The following is a 24,907-nucleotide window of genomic DNA, read 5'->3' as shown; positions in this document are numbered from 1 at the left end:
TTTTAGTGAATTGGAGAATGCTTGGTCACTCAAACAATTTAAGAAATGTACCATTGAAATTCTGTCAGAATTGAAAACTTTGTTGGGTTTTGCCTATTCAAGTTTCATCCTATTGGAAATTTGATTTCTGCTAAATTCTTCTTCAATTGAGCTTTATATTAGTCCTTTGAAATTCTTGTATTGTTTATCCTGAAATTGTTGTATATCTGAAATTTATTATGTAATGTTTCGTTTGCATTTCCTTGTTTGACAAAGGCACACGCATATTTCCGTTATTCCGCATGTGCTTTCGATATGTACCAATGTTATTGTTTATACTACCCTTTTGTACTATGGTGTCTTATGGGATAATGTGAACCTTTGCTAGAAATGGTAAAGGGTGTTATGCTTAGAGCCCGCGATTGTTCTACCGACCCCATTAACTTCACTCAGACGTGGGTGGATGGAGCTCCCAGACGTGAGCTCCCACAACGCCCTTTATATTTTTGATATGATATTCAAAATTTTGCTTATGAGTTTATATTTATGCTTTGGATAAAAATAGAATGCATGCTACATCAAAAATGACATATAAGCATGTGTTTATTATTCTGTTCACTTGTTATGCTTTGAAGTATTTCGTATGTCATTATTATGCTCCCAAACACTCTTATGCCTTTGGTATGCACCTAAATGCTTCATGTGTCATTTGATACATACCTAAATGCTTCTTTTGCCAATGAAATACTCCAATTTCCTTTCTCTTATTGTTATGTCTAATGCCTGTTTTCGAACGAGGTAACCCTTGTGATTTTTATATCAAATGAGATGATTTCAAATGAACACTTGTATTTCTGTTTTTGTTATCTTGATATTAAGCCTGCTTGAATTTCTCCTATCGTCATGAATATGTTAGTCGTTTGCTGAGCTCTTTATACTCACCCCGTTGCTATATAAATTTTTTACAGTAGGTTGACACGCACTGAAAAGCTAGAATTGGGTTGAAGCAGTGAAAGACTAGAAGATTTTTGGGCTAATCTTTGTTGGTTGATAGGTTTTTGTTGTATAGTATACCTTACTTGTGATGTAATGTTAAGGATATGTTGATGCTTATGTGTTGTAAAAGTTTTAAGGACCGCTCGTGTTTATGGAATGATTGATTTAAGTTGTATAAGGATTATGAACTCATGATAAATAATTATTTTTTTTGTGATTGTATATATTTCTACGATTTTGGATTTGTGTGTGGTTGATGTTTAGTTGAGTTGCCTTTGGATTTTATGAATTCTGAAGTGCAGTATGATTTATGAAACGTACAGGTTTATGAATTGTGAATGTTGATTTGAATGGTTCTTAGTATCATCAAATTGTTAGATTGGATCCTGGATTGAATTGACGATGAATTATAATATTATTGATTTTAGACAGGGTCACACCTCTTGAATGTAATAATTCGGGGGGCGTGACAGAGTTGATATCAACTTTCTTAATGTAATTTTCGTTTTTCTTGGCCCGATGCCCGAACTTATAGCTCGAAGCTTTCTGTCGATACGTCGATTGATCCTTTGGCTTAATATCTAATCTTCTTATATGTTTCATTCCGGTCTAACATGATTCTTCTTGTCTTAATTATCTTTGTCTGATCGATGTTTCTTGTGTTACTAAAATATAGATTAAATAAATATTATTAATTAGGTTTATCATTAAAATTTGAGATTCAATAATATTTATCCAATTTACTGTTTTATTATAACTTAGAAGCTTATGCAAAAGAGAAAATTATCGACCTTTTTACTTTAGCAGGGATAGATTGTGGTTCAAACAATGGCATTAGAAGATTTTGTTTTCGACAATATACTAAGGAAATGCTACAGAATAACCGGCAGATCTGGTTTCTTTAGACTTGCGTTGCACTGTTCAAAAGGGTTGGCCTTGACACATTCGAACTCCCTATGTTTGCAGCTTCTTATTTTCCACTGATCTTCTTTTTGAGGTTAACAAGCTTTCGGGAATGATGCTCTCAAAAACTGAATTAAAAGGGGAGCGGTATCGAATGAATGGTGACAAAACGCCCTCATAAAAATGAAAGGGGGTCTACCACAAGCAGGCAACGGGAGACTTAGGTGATTGATGTTTGATCTCTCACAGCTGACCTTTTTAGGGCAGATTTATTATGCAGGACATTATGTCTTTTTGTCTATGATTGAATTAATTGGATAATTGCTTTCTAAAGTTCGGTAGAGGTACAATTGTTGCTCCCATTTTTTGGTTGGTGAATCATATTTAGCGATTTTAGCTCTTTAGTCTGCTAATTAAGACCTTACACGAACTGCAGTTTTGACGTTAATTGAGATAAAAATTGAGTTTTTCCTTTTTTTTCTTTTCTGATAGGTTGTCTGGGGAGGAAGAGACGAAGATTATGGATAGTATATCTAGCAATTGGGATTATGGATGCAGCTTAAGCTAAAGCAAACAAGTAGCGGCGATTCCGTAGAAGCCATAACCTTACATGAATTCATCGATTTAATATTCGAGTGGTATATGGTTGAATCGTAATGCTCATCGGTAAGACTCAACCCGGGCCTGATTAAGAGTGCTCCACGATGTGGGACAAAAAAACTCGAGGCAAGAGCGTGGGGATGACTTGTATGTATATATATGGCTAAGGTCTTCTGGAGAAAAACCCGCGAAGGGCGAAAAGCAAAGAAGGGTAAAAAAAAGGGATGGAAAAACACCGTTCACATGTCCAAAATTCTATCCTACTACGCTTCACCCTCTCCTCCTTCAACAAGACCGTACGCCACCATGATTCTCCACGCCCTTCACTCCTCTCAGATCAGTTCCAGTTTTTCCCATCTCAACAACATAAGATGATCAGCACCAGATGGTAGTGACTCGGCTGGATCGCTGTGCGGTCACCTCCTTCCTGCCCAGGTACAACAATCTTTGATCTCTAGGACAGCGATGATGGCAATGGTCTTTCGGGTGCGATGTGTGTGTTGGTGATCTATAGACGTCTTCTATGTTCTCGAATAGTTTGGCTTTGCGGTGAATATTTTTTTGGTTTCGGTGCGCTCTCTTTAGCGTAAGCACATCAAGCTCAGTAAGCGGATAACCTGTTTGTTGATATGTTGCAGAGACGTCTCTCTTCTGTATGACATGTGACCTTCACTGACTTCTTTGATAAGGAGAGGAAATAGGGCGTTTTAATTGATGAGCACAATGAAGCAAACAGGACACGGCTGGGGAACCAATATGTGGGTGGATGGAGGATGCATGTTGTTAGTGAACCTTTACGCCGTGCCGAGGTGTCAACACGACTCTGTCCAATCCCGGATGCGCAAGGTTACTCACGCGGTCGTGGGGGGGAGAATCGTGTGCTGAGCTAGCTGAAGTATGAAGGGTGCGATGGTCTGTATCATCCCAGCTAACGCTTGCACCTAGTGGGTGAGGTTGAGGAACGTCTCGGCTGAGATAGCTGACTGCCCCATGATGGTCCTGGGAGGCGACAACTCGGGATCATTGAACAATCGCCAATAGCGGCTAGGGGTCGCGTTCGAGGTATTCCCTTCTAGGTTTGGAGGAAGTGGGGAGTTGCCCTCCAAACCCAAAGGTCGGGTGAGTCGGGGGTGGCTCTTCTCCAGGGCGCTCTCCCGGGTTGCTCGATTGGGGATGCTCTTACGATGTCGGGCCCTTCCTCTAGCGTTAAAATGCTAGTGAACCTTTACGTCGTGGCTGAGGTGTCAGCACGGCTCGGTCCAATCCCGAAGGCGCAAGGTTGTCCACACGGATGCTTGGGTGGTGGAAGCGAGTGTCGGGTCGTGTTGAGTTTGAGCCTCGTCTCTCGAGTGCGGTCTTCTCCCTTAGTGAGTGGCTTGTTTCTTCGTCGCCGAGCTCCTGCACACAGGCCAAGGTCAAGAAAGGAATTTCCCGACTTAACCCCTCTGAAGGTTAAGTTAGTATTGAGTGAAGTAAGAGGGAGTTAAATGCTCGAAGTCCTTCCCTTGACGTCGATCAGAGGGTTGACTTTTATACCTACAAATGAGAGTCAATTGTGCGTGATCTGTTAATGGCGGTCGACTTCTCGGGTGATTGGTTTGTACCTCCTATGCTAGTGCCAACTGACCTACATGGATTTGCGTTGCACGGCATCGTTTCGAGCTTTCTGGAGCAGCTTTGTGCTATGCGATGTCGTCTCGTATGGCCTCGGACAGCGCGGGAACAGGCGGTCGTTCCATTCAAGTCCGAGGTGTCACGTCGACGCAATGCACTATATCAATCTTGAGGCTTTACGTTGGTGCTGACGTGACTACTTACTATTGCCACGGTACTAGAATATGTCCTATCACATGGCAGTCTCTGTGTACAAAAGTGGAAGAAAATGGCGGAGAATTGGTCAAGTCGTGATAGTGACACCCGCATTTGCTGTGATGCACAGCTCATTTTTTGCATAGTAAACAGGAATATGATTCTAAACATTATGACCGCATGCAAACAAGGAGATGGTCGAAGCTCTGGCTTCTGGTAAAGAGGTCACTGGGCTGTCTGTCTGATGGGGGTAGAACTGGAAAACAAGCAAGTTTTTCTGGAATCCTTGATGAAGAATCAATGAGGTATTTTTCGCAAAATGTCTTCTAGAGAGCAGGGAATATACCTCTGTCTTTTCTGAAGAGTTACCTATGCTAATGATAACCAACTATCCCTCCCACAACACACACACCTGGGATACAACCATCGGTCCGGAACCCCCATAGATTTGTGTGTTTCAATTTTCTCTATGCATCTTGTGAAAGAAAAATCCCTTGCCATTTCTCTATAGCAAAATTTTATAAGATCACTCTTAGGATGCTAATCTTGTCCTAGTCTTTAATGCTCACATATGTTTATCTGTTTTGTGTTACCTGTCCCTGCAAATACATTCTTTTTCCAAATTTGCTTGCCATCTTCAATATATGGTGCACTAGGAACATTCATACATGGGGATTTATATAGCATAGACTGAGTTACTACCTGAACTGGAAAACTAGAAATTGATGATCTCCTAGGCCCCTACATCGCTCAGTCATTGAATCATCACTTCATGCCTTCATGGCAGCAATGTTAAGTTCATGTGGTATTTTATCCGTTGGTTAGAGAAGACATTTAGCCCCTGGTTGTTGCTAGATGACACTTAATGATGGGATCCCAACATGGAATAAGGAATGTTGAATTAATTTTGCAAAAAGGATTCTCTCTCTCTCTCTCTCTCTCTTACATCTTATGTTAGTCTATGTCCGATAGTCTATACTTACACCTTTCGTGATGAAGTTACTACAACCATCAAAGGGTTGAACTATTACCAAAAGTTCCATATCCATTGGATGGATCATTGAATGATTAAGGTTTCTTTCAGATGTGAAAGGCTGGATACTTACTAAAATATAAGCATTATATTTTTTATACTTGGTGAGGGTTTTAGTAGCTGGGGTCTATAGATAATTGTGATCTGCATCTGCATGTAAAGGGAATTCTCAGAATTGTTTGATCCTCTTCTTCATTTCCACTTATTCGCCCAACTTGATTCCCTGCTTTTTCCTAAACAACTTTCTCTGCTTGCTCACTAGGAGTATACTATAGTATGGTGTTAGCTAATGATCTTGCTGGTGATCATGTGATATCCTCTGTTGATAGTGGCCGTGAGTAAAGAAATGGCATAGAGAGTTTTAGAATAAGCCATGACTCCACCACGTAAACTAATTGATTTGTTTGACACCCTTCGAATATTATTTACATATCCAGCCTAATTTTTTGGTAACACATCTGACAACTTGCAGTTGGCTATACCTTCTGCATGCATGGTCCATGCAGCATAGAAGTTATTCTGATGAAATAATGGGTCGCTCAACCAGTGTATCCTTTATTTGAATGCTGCTACTAACCCATGCATTTGTGTTCATTGGGATGAATTGATTGTTTCCAGAAACAGTTCTTTTAGTCTTTAGTCTCCTCGAGACTATCATGGATTTTTGGATTTGCATTGCATGGTTCACACGTTTTCTCCATCAGGTATTTGTTGCTGCATGGAAAAAAAATTCCTTGGTGTAGAAGTGGCTCTCTCGTTTAATTTATTCATGTTTGACACGTATCTTCTATGAGGTTTATGAAAGATTTTTGTGCCCATGCATATACATAGTTTTTTTTGTTTGTTTGTAGATTTTGATGCTCAAAATCTCAGTTTGCTGAATCAGAATGGTAGTAGCACCACAAAATGTTGCATATGTCATTCTAAATTGAAGAACAGTTAAATCTTGATGTCATTAGTCGGTCGTATCAGAAAACGATTATTAGAGTTTTAGGACAAATTTTGATCGAGTTCAATACTTAGTTGATAACACATGTGCATCAGCTTTGATGCTACGTTCATGAACCAGCGTTTGTATGTAATGCATGGAATGAAGCAAATAAATCCATTGATATTAACTAGATCTTTGATCTGCCATCCTCCTATACTACCCTATTCTTGTACTCTATTTACATTTTTGACTTTCAACTTAATTCAGAATGGTAACATGTTGGTGCCGCTTGGTCTATGCATTGGAGGTGCAAAGGATTGGAAGTAATAATCTTGGTTTGTTGCATCCATGGAAGGTGTTGATCCGAAGCCCATGAAGGAGCTCTGCAAGTCATCCAGTTTCAAGTCCATGAACCACTCATCTTCCTTCTCAATCTTTTCGACCATCTGGAGTCCTACTGCTCTGCTGGTGCTTAATGCTTGTCCTCCAGTAGAAGCTTGGGATGGATAACCTAAATCATCGAAGTCTGGCAGCACATCATCGTTTTCGACATCGGATTCTGGCGTCCTGAAGCTGTCCGACCCTGTATCGTCCAATGAATCCATGGTCAATCCGAAGGATGTCTCCTCCTTTTGCTGCTGCTGCATCTTCTCCCAGGTGTTCTTCTTGTTGTATAGCCGGCAAAGAACCCAGTCGTCCAACTGCATGAACACGGCGAACCATTCATCATCTTTAAGAAACAGAAAGGTATTAATTATCACCTGCACTTCTCTGAGCAATTTTTATAAGATGTTATTCATTTGTATTATTACCCTGAGGCTTCCCTTATTGGATTTGCGGTTTGTATCAGCCACTCTGTATTCATGCATGATCCAGTCCGTCTTCACTCCTCGTGGTGCCTTCCCGGAGTAAAAGACCAAAGCTTTCTTGATCCCAACGGTCCTGTTGCTCCCCTTGGGCGAGATCGGCTTATCGGCACCAGTTGCCTTCCAGTATCCCTTCCCGGCACTTCGGTTCGGCCTTGAGCCGTTTGGGTACTTGCGGTCACGGGGGGTGAAGAAATACCACTCCCTTTGTCCAAACAATGATTTGTCTGCTCACATCACAAACATACAAAGCCAAATCAATTTAGCCCACAGGTATGGAAACCATTTGATATCTTCCTCGGCCAAAAAAAAAAAAACAAATCAACTGATTTTTATATCATTGGATGGTTACAATACCTGGTAATTCCCAAGGGTCATATTTGTAGAGATCGATCTCGGCGATGATAGGTACGGCCGGGCGCTGGCAGGCTATCTTCCTGCACAGGTAGTGCACGACGAGCTCCTCGTCGGTGGGGTGGAACCGGAACCCCGGTGGCAGGTTGAGCTCGGCCTCAGCATCTCTCTTCCTTCCCATCCTCGTGTCTCCTGTGAGCTCGATCTCTCTTTGCCGGTGTTGGGTGTGTGTTTTGTTGAGAAGCTGGTGGTCGAGATATTTTGAACTCCCATCGTGTTGGATATATAGGGGAATGGATGGGTCGCAGCAACCACGTGTAGGATCCGGGAAGCTTCGCGTGAGGCGGCCGACTGCATTGGTCAAGGTGGCGAAGACCAACGTGCTGTTGCCCGCAGAAACCTACCCAGGCTGGAACCAATCCGTTCAGTTCAGGTAAATTTACATATTAATGCATAATTCATATTATATTATATTATATTTATTTATTTATGCATAATTCACCTTAATGCTCTATATTTTGATTTCATTTCTGTGTTTTCATCGTTTCATATCAAATTTGTTTTTTTGCTACATTTAGTATGAATTTTCATGTATAAATTGCATGAAGACAAGATGGAATTTGGAGTTGAAGGGACTAGCACTGTTAATTACGCAGCCGTTGTGCAAGGAGGGGGGGGGGGGGGGGGGGGATTCACGACGTGAATATGTACGTCTGTCTCCCTTGCTCAGAACCCTTCAGCTCACGTAAGGGATCAGGATCGACAGCGAGCTAGGGTTTCATGGAGAACATGGAATGATGACACATGGATCCATTGGACCTGGAGATGGCGAAAAGAGACAAGGAAGTGGAAAGGTGACACAGTTACGGGGTTCGTGATGAGTATATCCCCAGTTAAAACCTTGCGAGGCGGTGCCATCACCCGTTAGGGGGTTTCTGGATGTCACTGTCGAGACGCCCTATCGCCATGCCCGTGCATTGCATCTGGGCGCCTTTCATTTCCGGACGGTACGTCTCTTTCTTGTCCACCAAGCAAAGCCACTCTTGCATTATGCATCGCATAATTCTTTGATTAGTTAGGTACTTTAGATGATGAATCATATGGGCCCAGTCACTAGTGTCGAAAGGAACACAAAGTCATACGACTGGGGATTAATGCGGCGGCTGTAGAAAATTCTCAGCCGACGCCGAGGATTCCGATGCGAGAAAACCTTGGGTAAAAGGGCATGACCTCGGAGCAGTCGAGTCCTTTTCGTTGACGCTTTCATTTCTGTCACGTGTGGGTTGATTTTGACAACCTGTATTCACACCACTTTTTTTATTCGATTTTAGAACATCGGACAGCAAATTACTTGTTGGTCACGTGTCCTCTGAGTATAGAAGAAAGGAAAAGGTCTCCCCTTTCTCTTTCTTAAAGGAAAAAGAAAGAAGCCAACGTTGTACTTTGGAGAGTTTTTTTTTTAATATAAAATATTCACATTCTAGATATTTCTCGTATCTTCTATTTTACTTTTTCTCAAATAATATTTTTTTTTATCTGTTACAATATAAATAATATCACGTATAGTGTCTTTCTAATAATGTTTACAATGTTTTCAACAGTCAATAAAACATTGTAAACGTTATTGGAAAACATTATAAACAAGTCAAATAAAAAATATAATAATAATTAAAAATAGATAAAAATAATAATAATAATAAAAATAAAACATTGTAAACTGATAGTGTTGTTTTTCCCTTCATATTGATAATTTTCGATGGCATACTTATCTAAACACGTGGGTGGACCACGTGATGTGGCCGTCCCACAGGAGCGTCGCTGTTTGAGTTCAGCCATTGGATGGATTACGCGAGCGATAGCAGATCGTGATGACAATGTTTCACGACGAATAGTTTGTGTGTCCTTATCAATGTGTTGGCTTTAATTGCTTTGGTCAAATGACAGCACCAACGCGTCGCATCAAATTGGTTCGTGTCGGGCCGAGATGTTGAATCTGGCCCATTTGGATTTGATCGTTTGCAGCGCCGTTCACATTTGAGCTACTTGATGATCTTTGTCTTGTTAAGATCTTAAATAGGATGATTAGCTAAATAAGATTTTAGTGGGAATTCAATTAAAGGTGTAACTCCTTTTTTCCCCCCTTAATTTTTTGAAAATTAAGATATTTTTTTTATTAGTCATCTTCTTTTTTTTAACATGAATAATGCTGCACATTTATCGTGCTTATAATCATCTGACTTAAACAAGTCAGATCATGTTAAATCAATCAAGGATGACAGCATTAATGTCTTATCATATGTGAAGCATGATTGTTGAATTTATTTGATGAAGTGCTCCTCAACGCTTCTTACGTGCAAGACATTCAGATCATTCATCCTATATTCCTCATAAAATACGAGATGTCATCATCAAAGCTGACCAAATTTAGATCACTGGGATAATTTTCCCCAAACATGATCATGATTTATTCATCAAGGTGGTATCTTTGACATGCCCCCACCCTCACTGCCAAGTCATGGTGGTGCCAAGAAATGCCACATATACCAAGGTTGTAGAGGAAGGTTTGGTAGGTGGGACAGTGTTTGTGATGGATGACCTGATTAAGAAGAAACGATTTGCCACCTACTACTACTACTACGAGAGAGAGATTCTACCCCACTAAGCCGGTGGATGGTACACTCGGAGCCAAGCCCCCTTCTGCCTCCGCCGTCCATGTGGTTGGTCACAGCTTCGCTGCATTCCCACCATGTTAAGATTGACGTTGGTGAGGACAAGACAAGTGGGATTGGCATCCAATTAGCCTCCGACTGGTGGTAGCGGTCTATGAAACGTAGTCATCCAAGATGATTTGTTCTGGGCAGAAGAGTTTGAGACCAAGATTTGTCCTCGGAATGTGATTGCTGTGACAGGAGATGGTCCATAGATGTAGGTTTTGGCTGATAAATGTGATTGTAATGTGTTGCTATATCCCAGCTCAGATCTTTGTCATGGCATTTAACACTTGGTGAGAATGATCATGAGGTGAGCTCTTGATATGAATGATCTAAGTGGACGTCGGTAAGATTTCCAAGTCTTCTATGATAAAGCTGAAAACAAGATTTAGTGTTGCCACTTATATCTCCTTCGTTCGACGCTGGAAGCTGCGGTCAAGACAGTGTCCAATGACTTGCTTCATAAACAATGACAGCGGCCAAATTTACCGACTTTTCAGGAGAGAAGAGTCGTCAAGGGATTAGGATATTTTCCTACCAAATTTAGAGCAGGCATTCATGGTGGTGCTCATGCATGTCAATCAATCTGTGGCAGAATGCACATTCATTTGCTAACAAAGCAGGTTAATGCAACTTTTAAGTGTAAAAAGTCTAGAAACAATTTCTGTATCAGCAGTGTTTTCTAGTCTGAAGTGTTTATAGTGGCCCTCTAAAGCTGCCATGCTTGCTTAACATTGATTGCTGGGGGAGCTTTCGAGTCACTGCTGTAGCCTTTGACTTCCTGCAAGCAGATCTAAATTGTCAGTCGTGCCTATCCATTTCAACCTTCTACTCTTTAACTTGGATGATGTAATGAGTGCAACTTGCAAGACACGGCCACAAATAAAAGTAGGACCGAAGCCATGAGGTTCTTTAGATGCATACACACTTGCTGAAACTTTTATGGGGGGCTTCTAAGCATTTCACTGGGAATAGATAAAGACGACCTTTTCTTTTTGGTCGGCATAATTTGTCAACTTTTGACTTGGATAATCCGAGATGTGGTGTTTCTTCGTATGCACGTTAGCTTGTGATTGAATCTTCTAACTGATAGCCTTCAAGTCATAGAGTTTGTTCATCCTCCTCCAACAATATTTTGGTCAGATGTTTTATTTTTTACATGGAATATAAATTTAAATTAGATGCGTTAAAGGTAGGTCGCTAAGCTAGCTAAAGAAGTCATCTTAGGATGAGATTCATCCGATGTCCAAGTTAGATAAACACGTGTGCGTGTGTGTGCGAACAATATTTTGATCAGATGTTTTATTTTCTACATGAAATATAAATTTGAATTAGAGAAGCAACAATGCTACTTTAGGTGTTGAAGTAACATTAAATTAGATACATCAAAAGGTAGGTCGTTAAGCTAGCTAAAGAAGTCATCTTAGGATGAGATCCATGTGATGTTCATGTTAGTTAGATAAACACGTGTGTCCTAAAAGAGATTTTTTTTAGGAGAGAATTATGCATGCAAGACTTTGTGATGGAGATGGAGACCGATCAAAATTTGTTTATCCAAGCAACCAAAGTCAACATATGAGAAAGGTTGGAAGGAAGGAGAAGAGGATGGTTCCAACAAACCCTATTGTTGCTGCATCACGTGTGACATGGGTTCTCCATGCAAGCAACACTCAACTAGATAAGCATTCATGGTTTTTATGATCAAAGCAAACATCTTTCTTCTTAGATAACCTTCACGTACACCTCTCTCTCTCTCTCTCTCTCTCTCTCTGTCTTTGTTTGGATAAACTCTCAAACCACTTCTCTTGACTCTTAAGTGCACTTTGATATCTACACTGTTCCTGTTGTTGTTGAAAGACTTGTTAACAACTCTTTATGTCATTGATAAGTCCACAATCCTTGAACAATGATTCGACAAGCATTTGAAGTAGTGTCATGGAGTATTAAGGCCTTGTTCTTGTAATACCAGTAACAACAGGTATTTTTAATGGAGGAGAGATGCACTTTGACACTCTCACAGGATAATGTTGACAACATGGTTCTGCGACATCCAATCTGAAGGGGAGAGAAATGCTGCATCCTAATCTTCTTCTTCTTCTGTTGGACTCATCATCCTCCTTTAAGGAGTTCTACTCCTTCAAGTCATGCCTCATCCCTGTTGTCAGCATCCACATCCAAAGCCATTTACCTTCTCAAGTGGACCTCCCGCCCCTCTTCCAACCCCACGTCAACTCCTATCCATCACCTGTGCCCTCCCCAACTCCACGACCAACGTCACGCTAACCCATGCACGACAAGTGCATGCATTCCTCCCCCCCTCCTCTTCCGTGTCCCTGCCTTCGGTTACCATCCCTCTCTCTGTCCTAAAGCTTGATCGTGGCTTTCCACATCGCCCTCCCCTCCCTAATTAGCATCTCCCCCTTTGAAACAAAGCGACAGGTGCTAATCCAACATGATGCACCGATCCGTGTGCTGTCAATCCACCGAGATCGCGATCATGGTGTAATCGATGGTTCACTACAGAAAACAGACGAAGATTAAAGGGCCTAACGTTTCGTACCTCTAGGACACCTGTCCAATGCTCATTTGCTCTCGGTGCTCTTCTGTGTTCTCTGGGCTCGGGTCTCAATCATGCATTGCTGACGCGCGTAATGCGGGTGACAAAGACGAGGGTGTTTTGGGTAGTAGAACTCGAAGCACACGCTTTATGCGGAGAACCGACGGTCCAGATCATGGATGTCCTCCATCCAACGGCAGAGAGCATCCGGTTAACCTCGAAGACATCCGGCGCCGTTGTCCGAATTCCCATTTTACCCTTGGCAGGCCGCCTCCCCACTAAACGACAAAACCCAACGTTGATATAACCGTGCCCTCCTCCTCGCTCAAGATTCCGGGTCTTCTTCCTCCGGGTGAAACGGAGCAGCAGCAGCAGCTAAGATTAGAAGCTTAGCGTGGAGTTGGAGCCATGTCGAGTGCAGGTATGTTGCTTCCGCCGGGGTTCCGCTTCCACCCCACCGACGAGGAACTCATCCTTCACTACCTCGGCAACCGAGCCGCCTCGCTGCCGTGCCCCGTCTCCGTCATCGCCGAGGTCGACATCTACAAGTTCGACCCGTGGGAGCTCCCCGGTCAGTGGTGCCACCCTCTCCGTCGCCTTCCTTGATCTCCGCCGCATTCCGCTGACGCCTCCTCTGTGTGTTTCCGGATGCAGCCAAAGCCACCTTCGGCGACGGAGAGTGGTACTTCTTCAGCCCCAGGGAGCGGAAGTACCCCAACGGGTACCGCCCCAACCGGGCGGCGGCGTCCGGGTACTGGAAGGCGACCGGGATCGACAAGCCTGTGGTCACCAGCTCAGGCAACTCCTATATTGGAGTGAAGAAGGCGCTCGTCTTCTACAAGGGGAGACCTCCGAAGGGTGTCAAGACGAACTGGATCATGCACGAGTATCGCCTTGCTGAACCACCGAGCAAGAACAGCTACAAGCCCATCGAGCTCAGAGACCTCTCCATGAAGGTACGATCCTCCTCAAGGCTCCCTTGCTGGAACGGCAGATGACGGAGTCTTCCCTTTGCCTGCTCGTTTCAGCTGGACGATTGGGTTCTTTGCCGAATCTACAAGAGGAACAGCAGCAGCACTCAGTCCTCAGCTGTGGAGGATGTCTTCGTCCCAACTCCATCAATCACGACGCATCAATCCCTGTCGGAGCTCCTCCTCGACGCTGCCGACTACTCCGACGTGCTCGGTCTAGAGAACCGCCACGACATCGACAGTAGTAGGATTCACAGCAGTCGTCTCCCTCACAACCTGAAGCGCCAATGGGTAGCAGATGGCTGCTTCGGAGACCGCTATGAAGCGTTGTCATCTCCTGCAAAGAGACCAACGGGGTCGAGAATTGGCACCGACCTGATCGACGACTTCGAGTTCGATCTCTGCAATCCTCAACTGATATCATACTCCTCCCACTTGGCCTGGCAATGAATTGGTACAGTCTCTGCGGAGAGGAAAGAACACAAACAATTTGGTAGTGATATTAACTTGTAGCGTAGAGAGTTTGTGGATAGGTGGCAATTGGAGCAGGGAGTAGAAGCCAGGACTGGACCTGTACATTTCATGCTCTCTGCAATCAAATATGATGAGATTGCTGTCCTCTAGCAACAGTACAAGAAGAAATGGTTTCGATGTCCTCTGTACTATCAATCAGAACACTTCTTTTATCTTACAGTAGCTAATGATGGTAAGAGCAGCACAAGAACACTAATTTTGCTTACATCTTCTATATTTGAACTCTGCCGACAAGTACATTACGGCTGCTGGCTTCTACATTTTACCGGAGCCGGAGAAGACGACGATGGTGTGGGTCACCTTCTCAGCATCCTACTCACAAGGAGCACGTGCTTATCACGACCCACGTGGCTTCTGATGGTGATCGATTGGGTGAGGTTGGAGACACGATCTCTCCTAAGGTCTATACACGTTAATGCTATCCAACACTGGATTCAGTTGAAGATACAGAGAATTCGAATGTGGAGGTGCATAGGTATGTTATGGGACCCAATTACCCATACCCATTCCCAACAAACTGGATCTGAATGAAGAAGATGCTTATGCAGATGAGAACCCAATTACCTAAGACCCGTTTCAATCCCTAGTTCGAGAGGTTAGACTGGCTCATAACCAAAGAAGAATTGGGCAGTTAGAAGACATTTCCTCTAATAAGCTTTAGGAGCAGATTCTGGTGCTTGAGAACAAAGAAGCCTACATGGATCTTTCAAAGGACAAAAACATCAAAGATGATTTGTCTTCACAATCATTTACAAGCTATTATTAGACAAATTAATACCAAATGGCACTGGAAGGCTAAAACTAAGTGGATCAATGAGAGGGACTGAAACACTAGATATTATTATAACTTGATTATCTGGTGAAAGTAAACAAAACCTCATCAACCAGCAGCTTAAGGTGAATGGTGATATCATTGACCACCCTAAATCTATCATGCTTGAGTTCACTAGGTTCTATCACAATCTTTGGTTGGAGGATGATTCCTCCATGCACCACTCTCCAGCTTGGCCTTCTCTTAGTGGGATTCAAAGTCACACAATCTCTTCCTTGGGTGGTAAACCTTTCTTTTATGAGGAATTCAAAGTCTAGGGTCAGATGACTTTACTATTGAGTTTTATAGCTATTATTCAAAGACTCTATGTAATGTCAATTATCATATTTTGGCTAAAATCCTTGTCAATAGGATCAAACCTTTTCTACTAGCTATCTCTTTTGAGTCATCCACCTTCATTAAGGAAGTAATATTCATGATAATATTATTTTGGTTGCTTGGCTCATTCCCTTTGACTCCAAAGGAAAAAACCCTTTTGCATTGATTAAACTGGACCTTGGAAAGGCCTACGATGGCTTTTCTTGGAGAGCTATTGGTAAGGCTTTAGGTGCTTTCAACTTTCCTCCTAAATTTATTGATTGGGTCATGAAATGTTTCTCTTCCCCTTTCTTTGCTTGTTGCATCAATGGTAGGCATTCCTCTTATTTTCAAAGGGTAAAGGAGTATTAGACAAGGGGATCCTTTATCCCCTTACCTATACATTTTGGTTGTATAGCTACATTCACCCTGCCAAAGATTGTCAATGTAGCTGCCATCTTTGTTCTTGCAGACAAGGAAATTAATGTGGCAACTCAAATCATGGTCACACAGATTGCAAAGGAGTAGTTCTACTGAAACTAAATTCCTTATCACAAAATATGAAAATAGATGTGCAAGAATGTGATGAATGTCATGCTAAAACAACATCTTCTGTGACAGATAAGAATGCTGAATCCAACATTAACATAGATCAGATATAGTATCGATGAACTGTAGTACCAAACCTATAGGAAAGAAAGAAGCTGGCAAAAGGAGCACATACTTGTGTAGAAAACATGAGCAAGATGAATTGTTAACTGAGGTTGTTTCCCTCTGAGATCTGCCCTGCACAAGAAATAGAAACCCACAAAAAATCAACTCATTAGTTCCGGCTCAACAATGATACTTGTAAGAGGAAGATGAATAAGAGCTTCCAGCAGCCAATCAGAAAGTAAACATGGCACACCTTCATAAGTCTAAAAACATCCATGGCTTAGAGAGCAAATTCTTAGTAATTCAAGAAATCAACCATTCAAGCACAGTGCAACACATGGGAATGAAAGTGTGCAACAATGTATAACAAAATATGAGAACTGGCAAAGAAAAGAGCAAGTCAAGGAAACCGAAAAATTGGGGTTTGAAAAAGATGTGCCACAAACCAATTAGGAACTTAATATAAATCATGCTGAAGAAGCCGTTTCAGAAACTGATGAGATTTAAGCAGGATCAGATTGTTGATTCAGGATTACAATTAGCAACAAGATCAATTATCCAATCTAGTGTCTGGCAATTTATTTATGGCACTAACCACCAAGTAAATAGAAACAAAATATCTTTAATATCTTCTGCAAAGTTTATCCACAATGAGGTATGTTCAAAACTTGATCTAATGGTGGTAAGCAAGAATGTAAATAAACAACATCAGTATACAATCAAGCGGGTGAAGAGAGCTCTGGAAATAAACCAGATCAGATATGACACAGCAAACCAAACCTAATCTGAAAATTAGAATCAATAAAAGACACTGTGCGCTTAAATTTGGCAAAATGTAATGATACTGATCTCATAATCAAATAATTTGTTATTTTATCATTAAAAAGAGAAAAAAGCTGGAAAAAAGGAACCCTCACTTACGAAGTAAAAAAGAGCACCCATTTGTTGTCCAACCATCATTCATTCAGCTTGTTCTCTGAATTCTTTCAGCTTACTGGCCTAGCATCGATATCTCCATTTTTTTGGAATAGAGAGATACTGATGAAAAATCAAAGAACCAATTCTGGCTCAACATTGACACTTATTGAAAAGAAAGACTGAGAAAAATGTGTCTAGCCGACAGGGTATAATTCAAGATTTAATAAAACATTAGAATTTGACTAAACCAGGTTATACTTTCATGATCCAACACAAAATCCATGACATCCAACCCTAAAAAGTTTCAGACATTGAAGTAGTTAAAACTTAAAACAACAGCACCAAAGGATGAAAATTAGCTAAGAAAAGAACATGTCAAAGAAACAACCGGATACATATGAAATCAGAAGAAGACAAGACAAGAAAACTAGAGTCTGGAAATGGACTACATGTGCTCCGAACCAATTAGGAATCTAATATGATTTGAAGTTGAAGCCAATTCAGAAACTGATCCAATTTAGCCAGACAAATTATCCAGTCTAGCGTCTGGCAATTTGTTCACGGACCTATCCAAGCAAATAAAAACAAACTAGGTATGTTCAAAACATGATGCAATGGGGGGAAGATATGCTGAAAATTAGAATGCTGCAAACCATATGCTGAAAATTATCCAGTCTAACTGTTCCGGTCTATCTCCAATTATAGACCGGAACAGATATGCTGCAAACCATACCTAACCTGAAAATTAGAATCAACATAAGACAATGCAAAAAAGTAAAATTTAACAAAATGTTACATCACTGGTCTCATAATAAAAAATCCTAAGCAACCAGGCACATGAACTCTAAAGTATTGACCAATTGTGTTGTTTGATAAGAAGTCTGATGTGTTTGGCCTGCAACCAATACAGCTGATGCATAGATGTTGGATTCTCACATCAGTTCATAAACCACACACCCACACCAGTAACTAGCACCAAAAGCCTCATCTTCCAGCTATTACAAGCAGAGGAGAAATCATTCCTTGAATCTCTTGCAAAGAGCGCTGTATTTGGATTTCTTCTGCAATCACGCGCTTAAGATTCCTAACGTAGATCCTCAAATTGTTGTTAGACTGAATATCATCTGAACGCATCTCAAGAACCTTCTTTGTCAAGCCCATCAGAAACCTTGCATGCCGTGGGGACGTAGCATTCTTGTGCAGAAAACGTAGGAGCAATCTAAGCTCATCGACGTCCAAGTTTGCCACACACTTGAGCAGCTTCTTCCTAGCCACCAGCTCCTCCATCACAGCAACTACACTACTTGCGCTCTTTTTACTCAGTGCCACAACAAGCGCCTCCTTGTGCCAAAATTTCTTCAAAAGCTTATCATGTTCGGCAAGCTTCACCTTTGCTGCCCTTGGAATGACATAATCTGTATCCTGTGGCTTCTCGCTCTTGCCTCTGTGAAAGTATCTATAGTTCGTTGGCCTCAGAACTTGATTCTCAGGTTCAGGAATGAACCCATCAAGCTCACTAGCAGCATTTGTCCCGTTTGCCTCCTCTTGCTTCTTCGTCTTCTTCATACCCATGTAAATGACCCCATCAGATGTCCCAACAAGCCGAGCATTGCCGGATGGGGAGAACCCGACTGACAAGAGCTGGGCCGGGTACCTCATCGAGTGAGTGATCTTGAAGGTCGCAAAATCGAAGCTCTTCATGTACCCATCGATGGAGACGCTGAGAAGCCTCGGTTCCCCACCGTCGTCGCTGGGGCTCTCATTCTTGATCCTTCCGAGACATAAGGCAGTGACTGTCTTGTTGTGGCTCTCTATCGTGTGAGTCAGCTTCCCACCGCTAATGATATCCCAGATCTTGACCACGTTACCACCTGCGGTGGCAAGAAGTCCGCCCGAAGGCAAGAAGAGCACGCTCTCAACGGGATCCCCGTGGCTGAAGCCCAGCAAGAGGTTCGAACCGGGCGGGACACGGACATCCCAGAGCTTGACGGTGTGGTCATAGGAGCCGGTCGCGAAGACCTCGGGGCTGGTGGGGGAGGCGGACCCGGCGCGGATGTAGTCGCGGTGGGCGCCAGGAAAGGAGACCACCTGGGCCTCGGAGGGCACGTCCCAATAGGCGAGGAGGGCGTCGTCGCCGCCGGAGAAGAGGTGGATCTTATCAGCCACTCGGGGGTACCGTACGACGCGGACGGGGCGGGCGTGTGCGCGGAGGCGGCGGAGGGGCGGGCCGGCCTTGTCAACGCGGAAGACCTGGACGAGTCCGGACTCACCGCCGGCAGCGAGGAGGGCGCCATCGCAGCGGAAGGAGGGGGAGTAGGCGACGTCGGAGAAGCCGGAGAGGGGGGAGTGGGGGAGGGGCGCGAGGGAAGGGGATGCGGCGCCGTCGAAGAGGTGGACGGCGGCAGAGCAGGCAGCGGCGACGTGGTAGGGCGCAACCGGCGAGAACTCGAGGGCGGTAACGGGGAGGATGAGGCCGGAGGCGAGCTCGGAGTGGCGGAAGGAGCGCCAGAAGCGGGACTCCGGGGTAAGGGATTGTGCCCGTCGGGGCGGAGGCGGCTTGACGTGGTGCGCGGATTCCACGGGAAAGAAAGGCTTCAACTCGTCCGCCATCGTTCTTCGATGCAGGGGTTCTGCGGACGGCTCACATCTTATATACAGAACTCTGACCGCTTCGAGTTGCTTTAGGGTTTGAAGTTTCGGATTTATGCACCGCTATAAAATAATTCTATTTCCTTTCAAAATTAGGCAAATTTACTGACAAAAGCCCTCGTTAATTTATTTTTATCGGATGGCGCCCTTCACTTATCGGATGACCCCCCCGAGTATTATTCTTTTAATAAACAGATAAACATACCCTAAACCTTTTAGGCTTATTACTTTTTATTTTTTTGGGTTTACGTGTAATGATAGAACACCTAAGAACCATTAATTTAGCACAATTATGTTACATAAACAACAGTAATAAATCTAAGATGAGAGTGATGCCAACTTCTGATTTGGTACCTTTGGACAAGAACTGCAGCAAGTTTCACTATATAAACAGCATTCCATCAAGCAAGTGAATGAAAACATGCATGGAGGTCTAGCAATTCAATCATTAGGCTGGGGAAGATGACCAATATCTAAACGATAAATGTTCATCTTGCAAAAGAGAGAAGGACAGACAAACCAGAACAAGAGCTTCAATTATAACCAGAACCACCATCAACGCAGTTGAATGCTGTAGAAAAAATGGAGATGAGAAACATCAACGTAGCAGCATGTGTGTAAGTCCAGAGTGTGGGATAAGAAAATTGTGGAAGCAAGACAGACTCATAATACAACATGGGAATATGCTTCATAGTTGACTTCAGCCTGTGTCTGGATCTAGAAATCCTGAAGGAGAACAAATACCTTACACACAGGCCGTGAGCAGTGTATTATTGATTAGAATGACAAGACAACCTTGCCAATAAGAGAGCAGAGCTATTATAATGTGAATCGCAGAGATACATGTCTCATGTCCGGGTAGCACACTGGTCCATCAATGATAAGCCCATCTAACATAGCTTCTCAAGATTCTTGCGGAGTCTCAAATCTTGAAGGTGTGTCAATTCCAATCATACAACACAGTCCTGATATCAAAATTATGAGCAGCACAATTGCCTGAAAGAGAGAAATATCAATAGCATGTCATTAGGAACTTTCTGAAGGAAAAACAAGAAATAGATACTGAAACAACCTATGTGTCTCGTGCTAATGCTAATTTCAGTATAGAATGACCCACAAAGTATGATTTTCTATGCAATCTCTAAATAATTGGAATCAACAGAAAATAGTAAATTGCAGATTAACTATAACATTTCTGCACTTAGAACATGGTCGGTTTGATAACTTTTCATATAATAGACCATTTATGATTTTTTTTTTGTGCAAAAAAATGAAATAATTAAAGAACCTCAGCATCTGAAAATTAAAAGGAAAAAGGAACTCATTGCAATATGATCATCAACATTAGTTGCTGCTGATATATTCAATAGTCACTTAATCAGAAGAATTAACCTCAAGTTTGATGCCATAAACGAGAACCAACCAAAGAGCTTACCACAAATATCCCTTCAAGGAGTGATGATTTTATTTGGCAAACTCCATCACAAGTTGAGTTAGCAGATGCTTGGCCTTGAGGGCTTTCTGCAAGAAACCTTACTGCCAAATGGGCGGGGTACTGAGTTGTCCTGTATGGTCTCGAAGCATAGAGAATCGTATACTTGGCACCAGACTGCTTTAGCATATCGACTACATTAGATAAAGCCTCCCCTGGATATAACAACAAATCGATGTAAAAATAACTGCAGTTCTTATTCTATGTGAAATATCACCAAAAACCATTCTTTTCAAACTAACAACAAACCTTCTGATGGAGTGCGGTCTGATTCTTTAGAGTCTCCACTGCACAAAACAATCAAATCCATCTTCCCACTTATTCTTGAAGCCAAAATATCCTACGTCATTTAAAATTTAGAATTTAGACAATTAACAATTAGATGAAACTATAGAGGCATGATTAACAAGTCAAACACAATTAATTTACATGAACAGAATGTAGGCCTTCAAGTTTCTTGTTTCCACCATCGAGAGAACAGGAGTCCAAGTATGCAATCCGATTCACTCCTAACCCTTGTCCACAATTTTCTGCAAAACCTTTTACTAAAGAATTTTCCAGCATCTCCTGTTCATCTATGGCAACATATGGAAATGCCATAGAGAAGTTTGAAGTTGTGAACGAGAGCTAGATAGCAACACAGAAAAGTAAGATCTAAATGTCAAGACTTGACCAAAAATTTGATTGCGAAAACACATAAAAGAACAAGCAAATTTCGCTACCTTTAGAATGTCTATCAAAGAAGGATCTGGTTGTTTAATACTAGAGATATCTGATGTTTGTAACTACAAGACACGGAAGCACACGGTCAGCAGTTAGTATAGAGAAGCATAAACACGACAATAGGTTTTATCATAAATTCAGCATGTGGTCAAATTTCAGTTTCTAAAAAAAGAAAAAATTGATTCCATAACATCCATTTTTTTGAATGAAACCTTAATTATGAAGCAACCATGAAGCAACAAGTAGTTGTGTGTTAACAAACTTCATTACCTTTCTTCCAACAAAAACAACAGCAACATCCATGTTATCATTAAGTTTTTCCCGAGTGCACTACAAAAGATATGTCCAAGTCAAATATTACAGGCGCCACAAATAAGCAGTTTAAGTTAAATCAAGAAAATGCTTTGAATCGTAATAGCTAATCATCAAGTGACAACTTACCACAACATTTGACCAACCTCCTTCAGACAAAACCGATTTTGCCAAATCCTTTGGGGAGAATGTTCGGTAGTCAACAAATTCTTCATTGTCATGCTGTGATGATCTGCAAAACAAGCAGAACACTAGTTTCAGATATAAACTTTGCACGGAACCATAAAAAGCAGAAACATCATGCATTATAAAAATTGCAGCAAGGCATAAGAAGTAGGTGAACATCACCATCAATGTTAGGACTACTGATATATAGATAAATTTTTGTATATCAAATCTAACCACACCATCAATTTTGTTTTAGATAATGCATTTGCAAGTAATCACAAAGAGGTTTATACTTTTCTTCCTGTGCGCTCTAGTTTCACTTGTTCAATGGCACCAGATTCCCATCTGAGTGATCCATCATTAACTTTGAATTGAAAGTATCAAGGCCCATATCCTTCTGTCAACGCCCCACATTACCAATAACTTACAATTAAGCTCACAGTTTTCACTAATCATGAACATCTCTAGCTGCTGCTTGTCATTTGTCCCATGTCCCAGATCACAAGAGGCTGTGAAATCAACCTCAAGATAACCAAGGAATAGGAATGTCTGCCTATAATAAAGAACAAAGAGATACATGAAAACAAAGAGAGATGTAGGGATTCTCCGTAAGGATTAAAACAGAAGATACACTCACCACTTTTTCCTTATTTAGCATCTTCCCTTTCTAAAATAAACCGCTATCCCCTCACTTGCAAGCCACCATCATGAATATTCCATTAGATTAAAAGAGAAGATTTTCCTTGAGTTCTAAATGTTTATCTAGATTCATTGAGATCTTAAAGCAGATGAATTCAAGATTTTACTTTTAACAATTATATTTTTTTAATAATAAAGATCCAATATTGCTTAACACGATACCCACAATCTTTTAAACTATCAAAACATTTCAGCCAGGAATTAACAAAAATCAAAATTATACAAAACATCATGCTTCAGAAGTCTACTTGTAAAGAAAACACAGAAACTTCATCAAGAATTCCCTTTTATATCTTCACAAAGTTACCTAAAGAAAGATTTAGATAATTAGACCCTTTTCCATATCGGTCATGTTCTTTTTGGTTCCATAAAGAGGACAATGGAAATAAAGAAGAGAATTTCAGCCATGTTTCTAGTTAGACACTTTAATATCACCTGCTTGATAGTTTTATACTTACAATTAACTCTATAGTGGTTGGATCTTTTCCTATGCTCTCTACATTAAAAGAATAGAACTTCAAAAAGATGAGAGGATTAGAAAAGGTACATATCTTATGTTATTTGGTGACAAGTTCTAACAAGAATGTTTACTTCCACCTCATCTAAAACCCTTTTCTTTCTTTATGATCAATATGGATGATCAAACAGATATTCAAGGTTGACCAAAACTGAAAGCAGAGCAGCAGGACAGACTACTATAGTGAGTCTAGTGACTACAAAAGTCTGCAAACAAGCTACAACTAGAATATGTATATGTTAAAACAAAATGATGCAAAAAGAACTTGCTATCATTTCCAAAATTGTAAATCATCGGTTAGCATTTCAATCATCATAAAGTATCATATCCAAGCATAAAAGGTGAAAACGAGTAAAACAAAAGGCAAGAATCAATGATTAAACACAATATATCAACATTAGTAGTACAACACAAACGGGGACAATGTCAATTGTGCTATTCAGTCATCACTATCGTAACAAAAAAAATATTAATAAGAAATCATTAATAATGTGCTTCAAAGGATCAAATCACATGTTATCCTTCTAGTACCCCGCCCCCTTAATGTCCCCCCATCTTGAACTGAAAACAGGAGTTCAATACCCAAAATGTTGAGGCGACCAAAGAAAAGCAGGCCCCGTGACAGGGGATCCCAACAACTGCGGCATCTCTGCCGCAAGGAACACCACTGCTAACAGGACAGCCCTAATTCTCCCCATCCCCTGCATACAGTTGATATATGTCAAACAAGACAGTCTCAAGAAACAAGAAGTCAAATCTACTAACAGAATCAAGAAGTACGGAATGAAATACACATTAGATCGAATCCAATTCATCAAATATAATATAGGCGTCCAACATCAAACCGAACAAGGCTATGAGACATCAGCCAAAAGAAGACCACAAAATTCCTAGACCACAAACAACGGTGGCGGAATAAATGAATCCCGTTCGGAAAACTCCGTTTCGAAAGAAGAAAGCAAAAGAAACGAAGAACCCATTTCGATTGAAAAGTTAGGGTTCCGAATCTGATTGAGGAAACTACAGAAGGGAGAGAAAAGCATATAAGCTATCACCCTATCGATCTGCAGCGAAATTGGCGATAAAGATGGAAAAAGAAATTAATGGTCGAGACCGTACCCTCAATATGAGCCGATCGGGATCGCCCCTCAAGAACTGGAATCCAATCTCGACGAGGCCAGCGACGTGGACTCCGCTTAAAGAAGCAGCGGCCATTCCGTAATTAATGGGTAGACTAATGGCAATTGAAACTGGAACGTGAGGCTGCTACGTGGATGATGATCATTGGGGAGTGGATCGCAGCCGTGCGATGGCGGGTCGGATCCCACAACCTATTATGGACGGTCCTGATGGACACTGCCACCCGCGGCGATATGCAATGCCTCGTCCCACATATTGCTAT

The 24,907-nt window shown here is 41.7% G+C and overlaps 4 protein-coding genes across 5 annotated transcripts; 1 reads left to right on the top strand and 3 right to left on the bottom strand.

Annotated features, from left to right (window-relative positions):
* Positions 1-6,411: 6,411 nt before the first annotated feature.
* On the bottom strand, positions 6,412-7,716 carry LOC135679335 (NAC domain-containing protein 2-like). Its single transcript, XM_065192975.1, has 3 exons — positions 7,475-7,716; positions 7,064-7,344; positions 6,412-6,952 (listed from the first exon to the last, which is right to left on the bottom strand). Exons 1-3 carry the CDS (start codon positions 7,650-7,652, stop codon positions 6,515-6,517), a joined length of 897 nt encoding a protein of 298 aa, XP_065049047.1. The 5' UTR covers positions 7,653-7,716; the 3' UTR covers positions 6,412-6,514.
* Positions 7,717-12,221: 4,505 nt separating this feature from the next.
* LOC135679337 (NAC domain-containing protein 58-like) lies at positions 12,222-14,406 on the top strand. The gene is made up of 3 exons (XM_065192976.1): positions 12,222-13,310; positions 13,394-13,695; positions 13,768-14,406. Exons 1-3 carry the CDS (start codon positions 13,148-13,150, stop codon positions 14,158-14,160), a joined length of 858 nt encoding a protein of 285 aa, XP_065049048.1. The 5' UTR covers positions 12,222-13,147; the 3' UTR covers positions 14,161-14,406.
* Positions 14,407-17,702: 3,296 nt separating this feature from the next.
* LOC135679333 (protein SLOW WALKER 1-like) lies at positions 17,703-19,653 on the bottom strand. The gene has a single exon (XM_065192973.1). The coding sequence runs from the start codon at positions 19,553-19,555 to the stop codon at positions 17,930-17,932; it is 1,626 nt and encodes a 541-aa protein (XP_065049045.1). The 5' UTR covers positions 19,556-19,653; the 3' UTR covers positions 17,703-17,929.
* A 530-nt stretch (positions 19,654-20,183) lies between these two features.
* Positions 20,184-24,776, bottom strand: LOC103992486 (uncharacterized). Of its 2 annotated transcripts, none has more exons than XM_009412200.3 (9): positions 24,625-24,776; positions 24,088-24,206; positions 22,251-22,353; positions 22,080-22,139; positions 21,809-21,871; positions 21,516-21,713; positions 21,336-21,426; positions 21,030-21,241; positions 20,184-20,590 (listed from the first exon to the last, which is right to left on the bottom strand). In XM_009412200.3, the coding sequence occupies exons 1-9, from the start codon at positions 24,718-24,720 to the stop codon at positions 20,498-20,500; spliced, it is 1,035 nt and encodes a 344-aa protein (XP_009410475.2). In that variant the 5' UTR covers positions 24,721-24,776; the 3' UTR covers positions 20,184-20,497. The 2 variants fall into 2 exon arrangements, with proteins under 2 accessions (XP_009410475.2, XP_018684991.2); XM_018829446.2 differs by lacking the exon at positions 24,625-24,776 and adding an exon at positions 24,561-24,583.
* Between the last annotated feature and the right edge of the window lie 131 nt (positions 24,777-24,907).

Source organism: Musa acuminata, chromosome BXJ1-7, assembly GCF_036884655.1.
Source record: "Musa acuminata AAA Group cultivar baxijiao chromosome BXJ1-7, Cavendish_Baxijiao_AAA, whole genome shotgun sequence".
NCBI classification, from domain to species: Eukaryota; Viridiplantae; Streptophyta; class Magnoliopsida; order Zingiberales; family Musaceae; genus Musa; species Musa acuminata.
This window is presented reverse-complemented; position numbering and strand designations above follow the sequence as displayed.